The sequence below is a fragment of the Thermobia domestica genome, chromosome 1 (genome assembly GCF_964235325.1).
Source record: "Thermobia domestica chromosome 1, izTheDome1.hap1.1, whole genome shotgun sequence".
Classification (NCBI taxonomy): domain Eukaryota; kingdom Metazoa; phylum Arthropoda; class Insecta; order Zygentoma; family Lepismatidae; genus Thermobia; species Thermobia domestica.
The window spans coordinates 347,671,516-347,688,743 of NC_137454.1; the positions used below are offsets into that span (position 1 = coordinate 347,671,516).

At 34.2% G+C, this 17,228-nt stretch overlaps 1 protein-coding gene across 1 annotated transcript; it reads right to left on the reverse strand.

Moving 5' to 3' along the window:
* Nucleotides 1-721: 721 nt before the first annotated feature.
* Nucleotides 722-12,488, reverse strand: LOC145668155 (uncharacterized). Its single transcript, XM_081735748.1, has 3 exons — nt 12,023-12,488; nt 8,321-8,640; nt 722-3,309 (listed from the first exon to the last, which is right to left on the reverse strand). The coding sequence occupies exons 1-2, from the start codon at nt 12,459-12,461 to the stop codon at nt 8,366-8,368; spliced, it is 714 nt and encodes a 237-aa protein (XP_081591874.1). The 5' UTR covers nt 12,462-12,488; the 3' UTR covers nt 722-3,309; nt 8,321-8,365.
* Between the last annotated feature and the right edge of the window lie 4,740 nt (nt 12,489-17,228).

Sequence of the window (17,228 nt, forward strand, 5' to 3'; positions counted from 1 at the left end):
GTAAGAAAGAAGTTTTCTTTCTCTCTTCATTTCTTTTCTTTCTTGTTTCCCTCTCTTCTTTTTCATTTCTTTCTTTCCCTTTTCCAATAAGAAGAAAGAAAAGAAAGAAAGCAATAAAGAGAAGAATTTATTCTTCACAACTTTTCGCCTTTTTGTGCGAGGAAGGAAGGAACAGGAAAGTAAACGAAAAGAAGAAAGAAGGAAAGAAGAAGAAAAGAAAGAAAGAAAAAGAAGGCAAGAAAGGAAGAAAAGAAAGAAAGAAAAAGAAAAAGAAGGCAAGAAAGGAAGAAACGAAAGAAAAAGAAAAGAAAGAAGAAGGAAAAGGACAACGAGGAGGGGAGAGAAGATAAAAAGAAAAGGATAACTTCCTTTTCTTTTTATCTCTCCTTTTCTCTTTCTTTCATTTTCTTCCCTGAAGAAAAGGAAGACAGAGAAAGAGAGAGAGCAAAAAGGATCTTGGTCAAAATTGATGCTGCCTTATCATAGTTTTTGATATTTTTTGTGTTCTGAGTGGACACACTAATAGACAGGGTAAATATATAAATTAGCTTTGTTGGTTAAACCTACCTTGTTAATAACTGATTAAAAAGAGAGAGAGAGATCAGTTTTGCATCTCGAAATATGATATTATCATTGCATTCATTACGTACAGACTATTAACTACGCTCTTGAAAATTGCAAAATTATACTAATAATTAAAATAGCTGTGTTTACATGCGAAAGTAATTATTTTATTAATAACATGTAAGTTTCTTATTTACATTTCTGGTTACCAGATGGATAAACGTTACATAATAAATATAATTACAATTAAATACATTATATTTTATTCCCTAAGAGAGGGCGTAACCCTCTAAAAGGGTGCTAGTCATTATGACTAGCTATGAACGAACGAACAACAACAACAACTTTATATTTTACTTAATTAATTTTGGTATAAAAATAAATATCAGTTTTTGAATACATTTCTCTTCTATTTCACGTAACTATTAATTATTTTATTCCTTTTCCTAAAAATACTAAATAAAATAATGACATTGGTAACAACTAATGCTCATATGTTCAACATATTCTCAATTCATAATTTACGTAATATGTAAAACATTTAACATTTTTTTTTTTTTTTTTAGTTTTGTAATTTAGATTATATGTTCAACAAATTTGCAGTTTAGAGTCTAAGTACCATGTAATATGTTCGACAGATTTTTCAATCCATAATTTAAATAATCTGTTCAATAAATGTGTAATTCATAATTGGGTAATATGTAGTATGTTGAACAAATTTTCAATTATAAATATACATAATTATTTCGTAAAACATGTTTCATTAATTACAAACAGTTTCTCATTGTAAGAACTATAGGTTGAATTTGTAACGTTCATTTACGCTGAATATGGTTGTATTTAATAATTGAAGACTTACTGTAGAAAACAATGTAAGTGCCACCTTAAAATTGTTTCACTTATTTTATTTTATTATTTATTTATTTTTTTATTTTTATTTTTTATTTTTATTTATTTATTTTTTTTTTGAATATGCCTTAGTTAGTTGTTTATATTTCGTTATATGTTTGTTTATAGTTCTAAGCAATAGTATTTTCTTTTTGTAACGCTTGGGCACAATTTACTATCTTTTGTCTCTACTGTTACAGTAACTTTTGTTTTTGGCACTTACATTGTTTTCTACAGCAAGTTTTCAATTAGCAATCGATATTTTTTTATGCCAATTTATACCAATAATTATTTTAACATCAATTGTATTCTAGTGTTATTTTCACTGTAATTAACCACATTTTAACGGTAGAACATTCTCTGTAAAAAAAAAAATGCAAAACCTCACAACCTAATAACTTTTAAATACCAAATACTCATAAATTTGTTATATTCCTGAAATTTTGTTATCTAAACTCAGTGCTAATTGTTATGGTTATCAGTCATTCAGTCAGTTGCATTGCAAACTTTTGTTCAGATCAAAATTTACTAAGCTTAATACACACTTGGAAAATATAGTTATTATTGTAGATTTTATACGAAGTGTCAAAACCAGAGTACGAAATTTTACAATTTTTTTGAAATCAGAGAATTTTCATAACGAGATTAACTGTCAATATCACATAATGTTACATGTCAAAGTGCATAAATGAACTTTCATTATCTTTACACAAGCATATCCTATGATACTAGACGCAAGTTTTATTTGTATGTAACTTATGAATTTACATATAAATCTTTAAGGGATCGTACTGTTAATCAATCACAGGAGTCAAAATCTTGCCATATCGTGTTAATCATATTCTCTGCTATTCGGCAACAAAAATCTCGGGGAGCCGTTCGTAATGGTTGAGAAATGCATATGTCTAATAACGAATATCTGAATGACGAAACCGTATAGCGCGAAATCGGGAGATTGCAGTGGCTACGGATAATATTGTAGTTTTCAACTGTAATACGGTAAATTCAAACTCATAAAGGAGGATGAGAAGTAAGTTTCAATCATATGAACAGTACAATTCTATCTACATATGATGAGTCGGTTTCGAATCTCCATTACACTCTAACATCAGGAACAGATGAAATTGGAGCACAGACAATACCTTCTGCTGAATCGCCATTTTGGGAACTAAGTATTAGCACAGTGGGCCTGGATCAAAACATAAAATAACTTTTATTTAGTTCCTAATATTGTACACTGCTTTACAATCGTTTAAGGCATAATTAAGGGATTTCCGTTTTGATTACCGGAAACATAAATTGGCTCATCCATTCTACACGAATAGGCATATGTGTAGCTCACATATAGTCTAACGTTTCAGAAGGCAGCGGTGATTGAAAACTTTAAGATTAAAGTCGACTTTTAAAATTAATCTCCCACACTTTTTCATTACCTGCCAACACTTCTCTATACCATTCTAACACCTCACTCTTTTTCTTCCCTAACTCTTACTGTTTCTCCCTTCGAGTATAAAAGCGTGCTCAAATGACTTACATGAATAACAAGTGTATGATAATAGACGGTTTGCATTTAGTCTTCATTTGCAAACATATAATTTTCTTTTCAATATATCCTTATATCTTTAAATTCTAGGAATCTTGCTAGCACTGAAGAAATTACTTTCATTTTGTCGGTGGCTGGATGTAAATTAATGATAAAAATTACAATGTTATTTGTGAATTAGTATTCGCACTCTGGTCTTAACCTTCATATTTAAGCATAGAATATACAAATTGACAAATTGACGTTACAAAAGTTCCGCTGGGAATGAGATTGTGCTTAGTTCTAAATTTCGTTGACTTTCTTCTTTGGTTCATCTGCAAAGAAAACATTTATTTATAATTTACACAATGTTGTAAGACACATCAATTATATATTATAAGATATTCATTCTGAAAAAGATGAAAATGATATAGATTGTATTTTCGAAATTATATTTTAAATATTTAATATATTTAATGGAACTTCGAAATGTAATATTTGCGACCTTGATTGAAGTTGATTCTGTTTAGCCCATCATATTATTGTTAATGGTGTGCTGATACTAATAAATCACAGAGTAAAGATAGATGTATTGAATGAAATTAAATTTTGTTTAATTCAACGTCCCACGTTCAGGCAAAAGAAGAGAGATAATTCATTTCTGGGGCGAATGCGGGAGGAAAATCCGTAGAACTCCAAGAAAATACGTGTTGTCTATCACAAATTCGCATGTATAGCTTTGGATTGAACCAAAGATCTTTCGCACCATTAAGCTAATGTGGCCATCCTAGAGAGATGAGGATGACGTTCGGAAATACTCTTAGGTTTGGTGAGACTGAAATCCCTTTTGAAAGGACAAAGACTGCAACTTAGGTCACTTTGGTGCCTCTTGTGCCTCTCAGTAATCCATTAACGTTTCGAGATAACTGTATATCTATGAAATCGTTATCAGTTAGCGTTTGATTACTCGTAGGTTGCATCCGTATGCAACATCGAGGTCAGTAATTATTTCAGAGGGTCGTCCGAGTCGGAATTCTCAAATCATCATCATCATCATAGGTATTCTGCCGTTATTGACAGGACACTTAAAGCTACTGAGAAGTTTCCATGCTCCACGGTCTTCCGCTTACCTCTTCGTCTTAATGTGCCATCTGTCTGCTTTGTTATCACCCATTAATCGTAGTTTCCTTCGCTCTCTTTCTCTATATCTTGCTAGTATACCCTCTAGCACGTCTTACATGATACAGTTCCTTGTCAGCCAATATCCCAACCAGTTTCTCTTGTTAATAATATCTAAAATTACTCTTCTCTCCTCACCATTTCTAACACCATCTCATTCGTTTGCCGCTCAAATCAGGTGATTTTCTCCATTCCCCTCCACAACCACATTTCGAAAGCTCCCAGGCGTTTTTAATCATTTTTGAGTAATGTCTATGTTTCTGCCCCATAGAATAGAATTTCAAGCGGATCGAGGACATTCTACACAGGGACCATATATCCTATGGAGCTCACATGTAGATTCCCAGTACTTTCGTGATAATAATTTTCATCCCTAGTGTATTGAAATCCGTCCCTTCCTCCTCCCCCGGAGAAAAACTTCTGAAATCATTACTGGTCGAGGTTATCAGGAACAGGATCTACTAAGTAACGTGAGACACAAATCATGGCAAAAATTTGAGTCACGGGACACTGACCGGCGCAGACACCATGTTGTAAAAACCCATCCTCCTCGTATAGTCCATTTCCCGTAACACTATTCCAAAGTTTATCAACAGGAAATCTCGTGTTCTCACTTCGTGCTCTACAGATATAATGATTCAACCTACAAGAAGGAATAAACTTTTTAGTGAAAGGATAAAAAGGGTCCTAGGGAAAATATTCGTCATTTTACTTTATTTTATTTTTACGTGAACACAGCCTGGATCACCACGAAAGATAAATTATTTCAACAATAAATTTGACTTGAGGGCAAGATTTTTACAATAATCTACTAAGTGCGTTCATCTAAACGCATACGGCTTCCTTACGATCGAACTTATTTTTGCCACATGTAAATTGCCTGGGACAAGTTTGAGAAAAAAGAATATATAAGCTCAGGTCATTTCGATTTGTATTTTTTCTTTGTGTGTGTGAAAACAATCCTTCTTAACCCCTTGTGTACCACTGTCACACATATGGATGTCATCCTTTATCACTTATTAAGGTTCGTGTTAACCCTGAAGATGATGAAATTTGCTACTGGTTACAAGGCAAAACTTACACGGAACGCACATGAACGTGTCATCCGGGCATCCGAATCAAACCTAGTCCGTTCGATAAACATAACAAAGATATGTTCATGTAGAAAAAATTAGGTATTATGGACAATGGATAAGTCGCTTTTTTTTTTTTTTTTTTTTTTATCCCTGTTAGTATAAAGAAAATCGTAGACTCACAGTGAAATAGCTATTGCAGCAACACTTGGAAAGTCATGGTTTAAAGATCATTCTCTTCAGCACCAAACAAGCTTTCCAGAGGTGCTATGTATTGGGGCTTATAATTCACTTGAACTTGGTAAATTCGGAGAATGTCGCTAAAACTCCCTCCAGAAATCCCTCTCACCAACTTTGGTCCCCTTTGGAGTGGCCTTAGGTAAAAGCACACAATTCAAATGTATCTCGAAAAATACTATAGGGAATAACAAATCTGTGTATCAGGTTTTCTATTGATAGACAGAATAGATATGAGGGAAAAATGTGTAGGTATAACGACAGAAAAGACAAAAAAAAAGTGTTGTCTCAGTAGATGACAGGTCTAAGGAAGCATTCAATTACAGCACACATGTATTTATTTTGACGAGAAATAATTAGCAACTTCGAGTTCTATATCGAGATCACAAAAAGGAAAAACTTTATCTTTGATCTTTGGTCAGTGTTGCCAACCTGAAGCAGCATAAAATCCCTTCAGAACATCAGAATTTCCCTTTTTTTTAAAGTCCACATGTTCCACAATGCAAATAATTGTTTTTATCAGTAATGTGAATGTTTCTCCTCACACGCGCACGATACCTATGCTCTATATAACTATCTAGACAGTCATTTGACAGTAAATGAAACCGGTATTACAGAACGCACATAGGAAAATGACACCTGAAACGCAATAGGTTAATATGTATTCCATGTCAATTTAACCGTCTACCACTATATTCCCTGCAACGTCTATTTACTTCTCAAAGTTAGGCCAGGCCAGAATTATAATAATTATCGGTAGTGTTGCGCATGAGATGAGAAATGTCTAGTCTCAAAAATGAAACAAGAGTCGAGACGAAAAGTATGTTTCAAATTCAAGATAAGACAAAGAAATTTCTCGAAACTCGTGGGTAATAATAGTTCACCTAAATTTTAGATCTCAAACACGATTTTTAAGGTTACGTGGTTCATAGTATAAACTCTATTCATTAATAAAGCAATTGTACAAACATAATAGAAATCAACTAAGCCATTACACAATGTAGGTACTCTAATAATAAATAATACTTAAATGTTGTTATCAGTAGCGCATTTAGGATTTTGTTTCGCGGAGGGGGGGGGGCTATGAACAATGCGTGAATAAGCACTTATATTTTTCCTTTTGGATGCCGAGAAATTTTAATGAAGTTATGCATATAACAAATTTACAAGTTTATTTCTGCGGGGGCTTGAGCTCGATAGCCAACCCTTAAATACGCCACTAGTTGTTATATTACATTCTTCGCGCACTTCTAGTGACGCGAAATGATTGTGATCAAATCTAGATTGAGTTAGGAAGAGAAATCAGAAGGTACATTTTTACATTAATTTATAAAACAATAAAAAAATATTTTTTTATACGAGACGAGAAAGAACTTTTTCGAGAATCCAAACGAGACGATATTTCTTTTACAAAATTTAAGAAGAAGAACGAAAATAAAACTTGTTTCTCGTTTCGTCTCGTTTCATGGACAATGTTAATTGTAAGGATATTTCTATTTATCACCTAAAGAAATCTCGCCATTTACGATTACTTGTCCTTCAGCGTAGAAATAAATAACATTTAGTGAATTATTAGAGCATAGTCTTTTCTCCTTCATCATCACAAATCTTGCTTGATGCGGAAAATAACGATATATTTATGTATCTTTCATTCCCGGGTGTTTTGAATTTTTAAAAATAATTACAGTAATAAAACACATGAAAATATAGTGTGTACATAGCGTTAACTACTGATGTTATATCACTTCTTCACCTATTATTAATTGCTTTAATGCTGCACTACCTAATGTCTGTCTAAATACTGGCTTAACATTTACAGTACATATTTTACTAATTTTCTTTGCTCTGATCATAAAGGTTAAACTGCCTTTAATCTTCCATGTCTTTTATGCAAGGAGGGATCAGTGGCTCAGTGGTAGAGCGTTCAGCTCTGCTGCATGGGGTCCTTTGTTCGATACCAGCTCACGCCGCGTGAGCTTTGTGATGGACAAATACCGTGTGCATGGGTTTTCTCGGGATTCTCTCCTTTCTTCTACCATTTCATTCACTTCTCATCATCACTGTCTCTTCTAGCCTAAACGGTATAATGTGAGACGTAAAACTTAAAGATTTAATTTCATTTTTCTCTTATGCAAGGCTTCTGTTATTATACAGTACCTGCTGATTTGAAAAAACATAACGTAAAGAGGGAACGGAACCTTAAGGGTAAAATTAAATAATATTAAAATATTGAAGAATGAAGTTGCTGTTAGTAATAACCCTAATAACTACAAGTCGATGAACTGCTTCGAGTTAAAAATATACTTTATTTTGCGTACATATACAATACCGAGGTTAAGAGGGAGGGCCTACAACCAACATGTTGGCTCCAAACTAGCGGTCAGCACACACAAAAAATGTTTTTCGGTTTTTGATAATGACAAATGCCTAAACCGGTTTTTAAGATTTACATAAGCTTAAACAGTTTTTTTTGGGAAACTTCCAACAAACGTTTTGCTTTCCATAAACCGGTTTTCTTGTCACGTTCTCCAAGATTTTACTTATGTGGTACACAAAACACATTTCCGACGTAGGGGAGCCGCGGTGGCTCAATGGTAGAGCGTTCACCTCTGGTGCCTGAAGTCCCTGGTTCGATCCCAGTTCACATCAAGTGAACTTTGTGGTGGACAAACACTGTGTGTTTGGGCTTTCTCAGGATTCTACTGTTTCCTCCCACTTTCTTCATTCCATTATTTCATTCATTTCTCATCATCGCAGTCTCATTTAGAATAACCGACATATACCTGGGACGTAAAACTTAAATATTTCATTTTATTTACATTTACATTTCCAATGTACGTTGTTATTATTAGCATACCTTATTACGTCTGCTACCGGTTCCAAGTTCTCCATTTCGAGTAACTCACATCGTGTTACCAGCCGTATTGTAAGCCCATTGGTTTCCTAAACTCTTGTCCGGGTACCCAAAGCCACCTTGAAAAGCAGCATTGTTATTTCCTGAATTCATAAGCCGTGAAAGGCTATTGATTGCAGCCAATATTAATGCGATTTTTCCGACCAAAACTCCTTTGAAGGCAATCAATTTTGTAGCAATCAACGCCAACGTGAAGAGGAGAGTGAAAATTCCTCCGAACATCATCATAGCCATCGCAGTCTGACGTCTTTCTTTACGATTACCTGAAATAAGACAAAGGAAATTGTACAGTTCAGTTGTTGGGTAAAATTTGGTACAAACTAATCAGTATATAGATGCATATAATCTGATCCGAATCAACTAGTTTGTAAAAGTACAGAAAATAACCTTCGAGCTTGAGCTCCTTGAAGCTTTCTATCCGTATGTTGAGTTCAAATAATTGAACATAAAGTCATTAAGATACTTGTTGAAATTCTCGGCTTATGTAAAATATTTGCAAAACATACTTCGACTCTTTTTCCCTACGGTAAAAATTAAATTTGAATCAAAATGAATAGATAAATTTCAGCTCGAATCCAATACTAGTTGAATACTCGAATCAAATTATATGTTCAAAAATTCATTTCAAATGGTTTAACCTTTTCCTAGCTTTTGCCATTTTATGAAAGTGATATATTGAAATATTGAAATTTCGTCGCTACCATTTTAGATTTCGAATTTTTCGAAAACGATGAGATATGTGTGAACATACGTTTAATAATTAGTTAATGTTCAAAACGTCATCTTCTTAATTTGATAAGATCGTGAGATACTTTATGTTTGGCATAAATTTTGAACCCCTCCCCTCCCTTGAACCATTGCGATACATATTTTAATGAAATATACATGATAAAGACCCAATTTGAGATAGACACTAATTTAATTTTTAAAAAATTAATTTTAAAAAGTGTTCAAAACTTGAAAGTATGATTCATCATCATAGGTATTCCGCCATTATTGGCAGGTCACTTACTGTAACTGAGAAGCTTCCATGCTCTAATGTCTTCCGCTAACCTCTTTGTCTTCACGTACGATTTTTCTGTTTTGATATCGTATATTATTCGTAGTCTTCTTCGCACCCTCCCTCTCTTTCCTGCCATCATACCCTCTAAAACGTCCCTCATGATACAATTCTTTCTTACCCAATGTCCCAACTAGTTTCTCTTTCTCTTCTTAATAATATCTAACATTGTTTTTTTCCCTCCCTTACCATTTCTAACAACATTTCATTAGTTTTTCGCTCGACCCAGCTAATTCGCCCAACTCTTCTCCACACCCACATTTCGAAAACTGCAAGTCGTTTTTAATCATTTTTGCGTAATGTCCATGTTTCTGACCCATACTCCACACAAAGCAATTTACGAGTATTTTTTCCAAGTAATTATTCAAGGTCCCACAAAATAGTATTTTTTTCCTCCTAAAAGGTTCTTTCCCCATTCCTATTCTTGCTTTTATTTCACTTTCACATTTCATATACTCACTAATAATACTACCTAGATATCGAGAACTAGTCACTTACTGTTCTATTTTCTCCCCTCCTACTTCTATATTTGATACTGACCCCGTCGTTCCAATCACCATGGCTTTTGTCTTTCTAGCATTTATTTTCAATCCATATATTTCACAGCCGTTCTTCTAGTTTTCTAACATCTTATTGATTTTCTCTTCAGATTCTGCTGTATTTTTAACATGTTAATAATGTTTTAAATTATGAATAATAAAGTTTACAGCATTTAGTTATTTTATGTATTTATTTATTTTTGTCAATACCAAGTCATTCAAGGCACTCAATATTCCATCCATATCAACAGTTTATATTTTTAGTTTAAATAAATTGAAGGTAACAATCCGACAATATATGGTGTTTCGCAACTGAATTTTCATCTTCACTGAGAATGACAGAGATACCGTTGAAACCATGTGGTCCATATACATAATTAGCAGTGCTTAATAAGGTAAGGTATTTGAACACGTCACAGAATTTGCCATAGAGCTAAACGGCCTTAGATGCCGAAAGCCCAGAAATCTAAATCCTAAATCCCTAAATTTTCTTTCTTTTTCTTTTCTTTTTTCTTTTTTTCTTTCTTTTTTTTTTGTAATTTCATTGATTCTTTTTTTTAAAAAAAAACATGTAAATGTTTAATAAGTTTTGCTTGAACATACTCATATAATCAGATTATTTATTTAGTATAAACCTCGTTGGAAATACACAAATAAGGAAAACCTTAACTAATACTGTCATTATCAAATTTCGAATTAATGCTTATCTATATTACCTTACCTTCTTTTACTCTTACTTAAAGGCATTTTTCAATTGAAAACTCCCAGCAAAAGAAAATAATAATCGTTCTACTTCTCGTAGGTTCTTCCAAAAGAAATTTATACTCGTACTTTCAAAAGCAGTCATTCAAAACTGGGTAATGTATGAACTGATAATACAGTTTTAGGAACTGAGAACTCAGATTAATTTCCTAAAGTTTTGTGAAGTAATTGCTGCAAAATTTCCAAGTTTTGCTACAAACACGACACACAATAATTGGTGTTATATAACTCAAATTAGGACGTAGTAAATAAATTTGAAATTTTACAGCGTTAGTGATCTGCAACCTGAAGAGAGCGAGATCCTCGTTTTGTTCTGCTAATGCGATTCATGAATTCCAGTTCAACATAAGTTTCGTGTGACTTCTGCAAAGTCTGGCAAACGTAACCATACTTTTAAATTCTATGGGTGTTACGTCATAATCATCACAAGACATAAAAAATAATCTTGTGTAATAATTTGAGACGGATACAGAACACAAATTAAGAAACATTAAGAAATTGGACAGAAGACGAAGGATAACTGTTTTGCGATTTTAATCTCGTGCATTTTCATGCGTTTTATAACTAGAGTACTGACAATTCTGTATATGTACTTACACCCAATAATATTGCAATATTTTTATCATAATTCTAGCTCTAGCTTTTCGTTTTATTTAACTACGTTATTACAAATGTGTTTAGATTGCGTATATGAGCAGACAACGTTAGTTTCTTTTTAACCATTACCTTAATAAATAGTTTAGAGCTGGTTCGACACTTTTATGTGTCGCCTTGAGCCATATTGTCTTTCACCTTGCAAACAATTTGAATAAACTAGTGTAAAGTCTTGTAAAAAATGTTCTTAGAAAATAACGTAAATAAACTCACACATTGAAATCATGTAGTATTTCTAAGTTAAGGTAATTAGGACTAAAGAAATTATTGAAGGATTCAGTGAAGACTAAAATGTAAATAAAACGGTTAAATGATGTTAGAAATAATGTGTTTATGAATTATAATAAAAGTGTTTGTGTGTTGGGAGGTAAATGAAGAAATTTAAACAAAACTAAAAGTAGGGGTCAGTTTAATGTTTTCTCCCAATAAATAACCCTCAACCTTAGGAAGCACCGAACACGTCTAGTGTAATTCCCATTTCTTTACCTAACTAAGAAAGAGTATTTTTACGGTTATTCCCCCCGCCCCCCAAAAAAAAGTTCTTAAAACGTTTTTATGGTTATTTCGGAAGTGTGATTACGTTCAAGAATCATGTTGAAAGTTATAAAAAAAATTTAATAATGCACTTACGTCCTTCTTCCACAGCTGTTTCTTCTTGAGGTTCAACTGACACATTGATAAGTTTATAATCGTCATCGCTTCTCGCTATCCTTAGGACACTTCCAGGAAGTGCATTCACTTTGAGGCTCATATCCTGTATCAACTTAGGCACAGAAAGTACGAAAAAATTGAACCAGTCCTTGTTGTCAAGAGCGCGCTTTGCGTCTTGATCCAGGGTTTCGTCACCGGTGTATTCCAGCTTCATGAATCCGTCGAGTAAATCCAAGGATCTTTTATCGAGTAATGTGTATATATTGGCAAATGACCGAAGTTTAACACACTGGAAATCGAGTCTTGTCAAACATTCCATTACACCATTATCATTAGATTGTTCTCTGACTGTAGTATCAGTTGCAAAACACAAACACAATAAGGGAAGAAATGACACAAAACATTTTAAAACTGACATCTTTAGTGCTTCTGTGAAGATGGTAGCTTGTTGACTTCTGAAGAAATACTGACGATTGGAGCTTGTTAAACGCTTTTTATATCTTCCAAAAATAATTTTCAATACTAATTTTTCTGATTTATTTTGTTGTAAGTTATGACAAGCTGTGTTCATACTCTGGAAGCGTTGATATCTGATAAGAATTGAACTTGTTTTTTTCTTTTTCTATTTTAAATGATCGTTTACAATCGTCTTGCGTGATGATAAGTGGAACTTAAATCATGGTTGAAGAATTTCTATTCTGAGAAACGTCTGTTTGTAGAAAGTTACCATAAATTATTTTGTGTTTTTAATCCCTTGATTATTTTCCCCAACTTGGATCTTTTCGGCCGTTATCTTCCACAATGATAATTTATTGGAGCACATATTTACTTTACTTGCCTCTTGCTAGTAATTAATTGGGCTGTTAAAAGATACCGCTAACATTTTAATCGGACCATTAATTTATGTTTCATGTAAGAATTTCATCGTCTTTCTGGTACTAATCAATGGAGTGCTTTTATGATTTACTCATTAGAATACTCTACTTACAAAAGAGCTGAATAATTGCAAAAATTTGACTTGTTTAAGAGGATCAAATCAAAGGGTGACACTGCTTTACGTCATTATATCAGTGGCGTAGTGTGCAGGTCTTCTCAGGTCCTCTCAATGGTTTGTTTATATTTGCTTCTTGAAGTTTATGATCCCTTTTCAGTACCGAGGCAATATATCTCCTTAGACTTACAGTTGAAGGTGGAACCCGTACCATACTAATGTGACCAATGCTTTCCCACCGGGAATCGAAGACATGCGAGATTTCCACTAGACCCATAGGTAGGATAAGAAAAGAAAGACATAGAAATTGTACTTATCATAACAAAAATGTGTCTGCTGACACAAAAATGTTCTGGAAAATTTCTATACGCCTCATATCGCTAAAAACTAAGAACAAAACACCTTGGGTTCGAGACAGAATTGGTATTTGTTGGAACCAGTTTTATCTTAACAATCTCAAACAGGTAAGGCACAGTTGGGTATCTCGAATAACGTTAATCCTTGGTGACTGTAACTACAGTACCCAAATGCAGAATGTTTCACTGAATAACGGTGTTGAGAACACCACAGTTTAAAAGATAAGCTGACTAATAACGTTATTAAGCGTGTGCAGAAATTGGTTACAAAACAGATAACGCTACCCGAAACAGATAACGAATTGCAAATGTTGCACATTTAGTTAAATTATCTACTCTTGGTAGGCATGTCCTCTCTCCCTCTTGTACGAGATGAAAAGTTCCACAAATCTCCTGGACAACACTACTTCATCTAAGTCTAAGATCTCAACAAAGTGTTTAAGTAATGATTCAAAATACGTGTAAAAACTATAAATTATTAGTTTATTTGAGAAACAGAGGCACAGAATCAAGAGGTGCTATTGCACCAGAGCACCTCCAGAACTTTTGTGGGGTTGCTCAGCACCCAAGGGCGCCCATCAGGAGGGCAAGATGGAGCGCTCGCCCCCCTAAAAAAAAATTGTACTTGGGAATATTGAAAACCCAATAGAATTTTTACATTAGTTACAGCAAAATTTGAAACTATATTTGAAACTTCGCTTATACTTGCCTCCCCTTGGAAACCACAACATGGGCGCCCTTGTCAACACCCACACAAAAAAGATGGAAGACAAAATAAGAGAAAAGAAGCGGAAAAATCTACTCTTTCCCCCCATTTCTTAAATTATATATGTACTGTAGTGCTTGATTGTTTCAATAATCAAAGTTTGGGCACAAGTCTTACCAGAAATAAAAGCAACAGTTCTGGAATTGTGCTGCAGAGAATCAAAACTGATAAAAGTCCTTTTCACTGTATTTTTGGTCGACGAGACAATTCCTTATCAAATTACAAATTTAACGAGCATTTATCCGTGCCATTTTCACCTAAACTTTTACATGCTTCTTATATCACAAATGGTCGATGTTCAGAATGATATGACGGGAAGTTAAATCGGCGGATAAAACCATAGAGTCCCCTGGTTGCACCGTCGTACTCTCAATAACATATTGTGAAGATAATAAAACACTAAATTACTCCATTTTCATTCAAAAATACTTAAAACTTAATTTTCAGAAGGGTCAAATTTCAAAATTTTAAAGAATGACCTCCGGACCCCTCACTAAGTCTGGGTGATGTTTCATGTTCCCGGATTCCCCGGTTGTGAACTCTGAAATAGCTCACCCACACTAATTTTCAAAACTAGGCGCTCCTGGTACGATCACAATGGAGAATATGTATTAGTGTTTAGAGACACGAAGTCATTATACAATGTACTTTTGTAATAAATATACTTTAAATGTTGTTACATTACGACTTTCGTCCATCTCTCTCGACACCGAAGAATTCTGATAACTAACTAACTAACTCTATGGCCTATGGAACCCGGAGGTTCAGTGCCGCGTTCACAAAAGCTCTCCACTGATTTCTATCCTTAGCTAATTGCATCCAGTTTCTACTTTGTATTCCTATCTCTGCGAGATACATCTTAATATTATCCTCCCATCTGCGCCTAGGTCTTCCTAATGGTCGTTTTCCTATGGGTCTACCAGTCAAGACTTTGAAAGCGTTTCTACTTTCTTCCATTCTAGCTACATGACCTGCCCACCTAAGCCTCCTAGACTTGACGACCCTAACAATGTTGGGTAAACCGTATAAACTATGTAGTTCCTCGTTATGAAGCTTCCGCCATTCCCCATTCCCGTTCCATTTGGGTCCGAATATTCTTCTCAGGATCCTGTTCTCAAATACTTTCAGTCTATGTTCTTCCCTCAGAGCAAGCGACCATATTTCGCAACCATACAGAACAACAGGCATGATTATCGTTTTATATATTTTAAGCTTCAAATTCCTCGACAGAATTCGCGACGACAAGAGATTTTGAACCGAATAGTAACACGAATTCCCTGCTTTTAGTTGACATTTAATTTCTTCGTGAATATGATTTTCGTCTGTTAATATTGATCCTAAATATTTGAAAGTATCCACCTTATCAAAAGTACTATTTAATATTTTAACGCCTCCACAATTTGCAGTATTACGGTCCCGACGCACTTCCATGTATTTAGTTTTCTCTGCATTTACTTATAACCCATGTCCCTGCAAGCGTTTAACAAGATCTCTGCATTTATTTCTACTGTTCTCCTATCATCCCCTATTAAATTTACATCATCAGCATATGCCATAACCTGGTGAATGCCGTTCAACTCTAGGCCCTGGTTGCTATCTTTGATTTTCCTTATGGCGTATTCCAGCACAAAGTTAAATAATAATGGCGACAACGCATCTCCTTGTTTCAGGCCATTTTCGACGTGGAAGCTCGTGGACAAAAATTTTCCTATCCGGACTTTACTTTGGGATTCACTTAAACATATCTTAATTAATCTAATTAGCTTTCTCGGTATTCCAAGTTCTGTAAGAACGTTGTATAATGTTTCTCTCCTAACCGAGTCGTAAGCCTTTCTAAAATCAATAAATAGTTGATGTACCGGAGTATTGTATTCCCACTTCTTTTCGAGTATTTGGCGAATGGTAAATATTTGGTCGATAGTTGATCGATTTCGTCTAAATCCGCACTGATAATCTCCAATAATTTCATCTGCGTATGGGGTCAATCTTGCTAACAGAATATTCGAAAGGATTTTATAGGATGTTGACACAAGAGAAATGCCTCGATAATTATTACAGTCAGTTTTGTCGCCTTTCTTGTGAATTGGAACAATGATTGACTCTTTCCACTCTTGTGGCAATTCTTCCTTGTTCCAGATAAGGAGAATGAGTTTGTGTATCTTGTTCCACAATTTTTCGCCTCCAGCTAAAATTAACTTAGCCGGAATTTCATCTACACCCGGAGATTTGTGTTTCTTTAATTTCTTTATAGCGGCTTCCACTTCTATTCGATTGGGTTCTGGAATATACGGTTTTGCAGTGTGTATCTCCTTTTCTCCACGCACATTAGTTTTTGGCTGCGTGTTCAGGAAATCGTCAAAGAAATCTTTCCATCTATTTAAGAGGCTATCCGTATCAGTGAGAACTGTTCCGTCAGATTTCTTTAAAATATAAGCACGAGGTTGATACCCTTTCTTAAATTCGCTGATCCCCTTATACATGTCCCGAATATTTTTATTTTTACTATTATCTTCAAGTTCCTTAAGTTTAGCTTTCAAAAAATCCCGTTTCTTTGTTCTAAAAGTTTTGGAAGTTTCCCGCCTGATATCTGCGAAATTTTGTGTAGTTATTTCATTCGGATTTTGTAGCCACCGTAATTTTGCCTGTTTTCTCTTCTCTGCTAGTTTAATGCATTCTTGGTCGAACCATGGTTTGTTCCTACGTATTTCTGCGTGTCCTAATTTTTCTATTGCTGAACTTTTAATGCTATTGTTGTATGAACATATATTTACTGTAATTTTTTTCTTTTTCTTATTTTGTTTATCACCTTCGATGCACCTCCCCTCTTAGCAGTACTTACCTGGAATGTCACTGTATATAGTGTATATAAAAGATCGGGGTTCGATTATAAGTTAGTGTATTTTATAGTTGTTATATTATTTTTGAAGCCAATGTTAATATTGTATAAAAGATGAATCTTTATTCTTTAAGCTATTGATAATGTGCCAGCCAAGAACAGGATGTAGGGTCACTGAAGGGTCACACATATGTGATGATAGTGTATGTACTTTCAAAATACTCTCTTTTGTAATG

Coding starts and splice junctions, on each gene's coding strand:
- LOC145668155 (XM_081735748.1), bottom strand. CDS start 12,461: ATGTCAGTTTTAAAATGTTTTGTGTCATTTCTTCCCTTATTGTGTTTG. Junction 8,641..12,022: donor AACAGCTGTGGAAGAAGGAC/GTAAGTGCATTA, acceptor GTCTTATTTCAG/GTAATCGTAAAGAAAGACGT.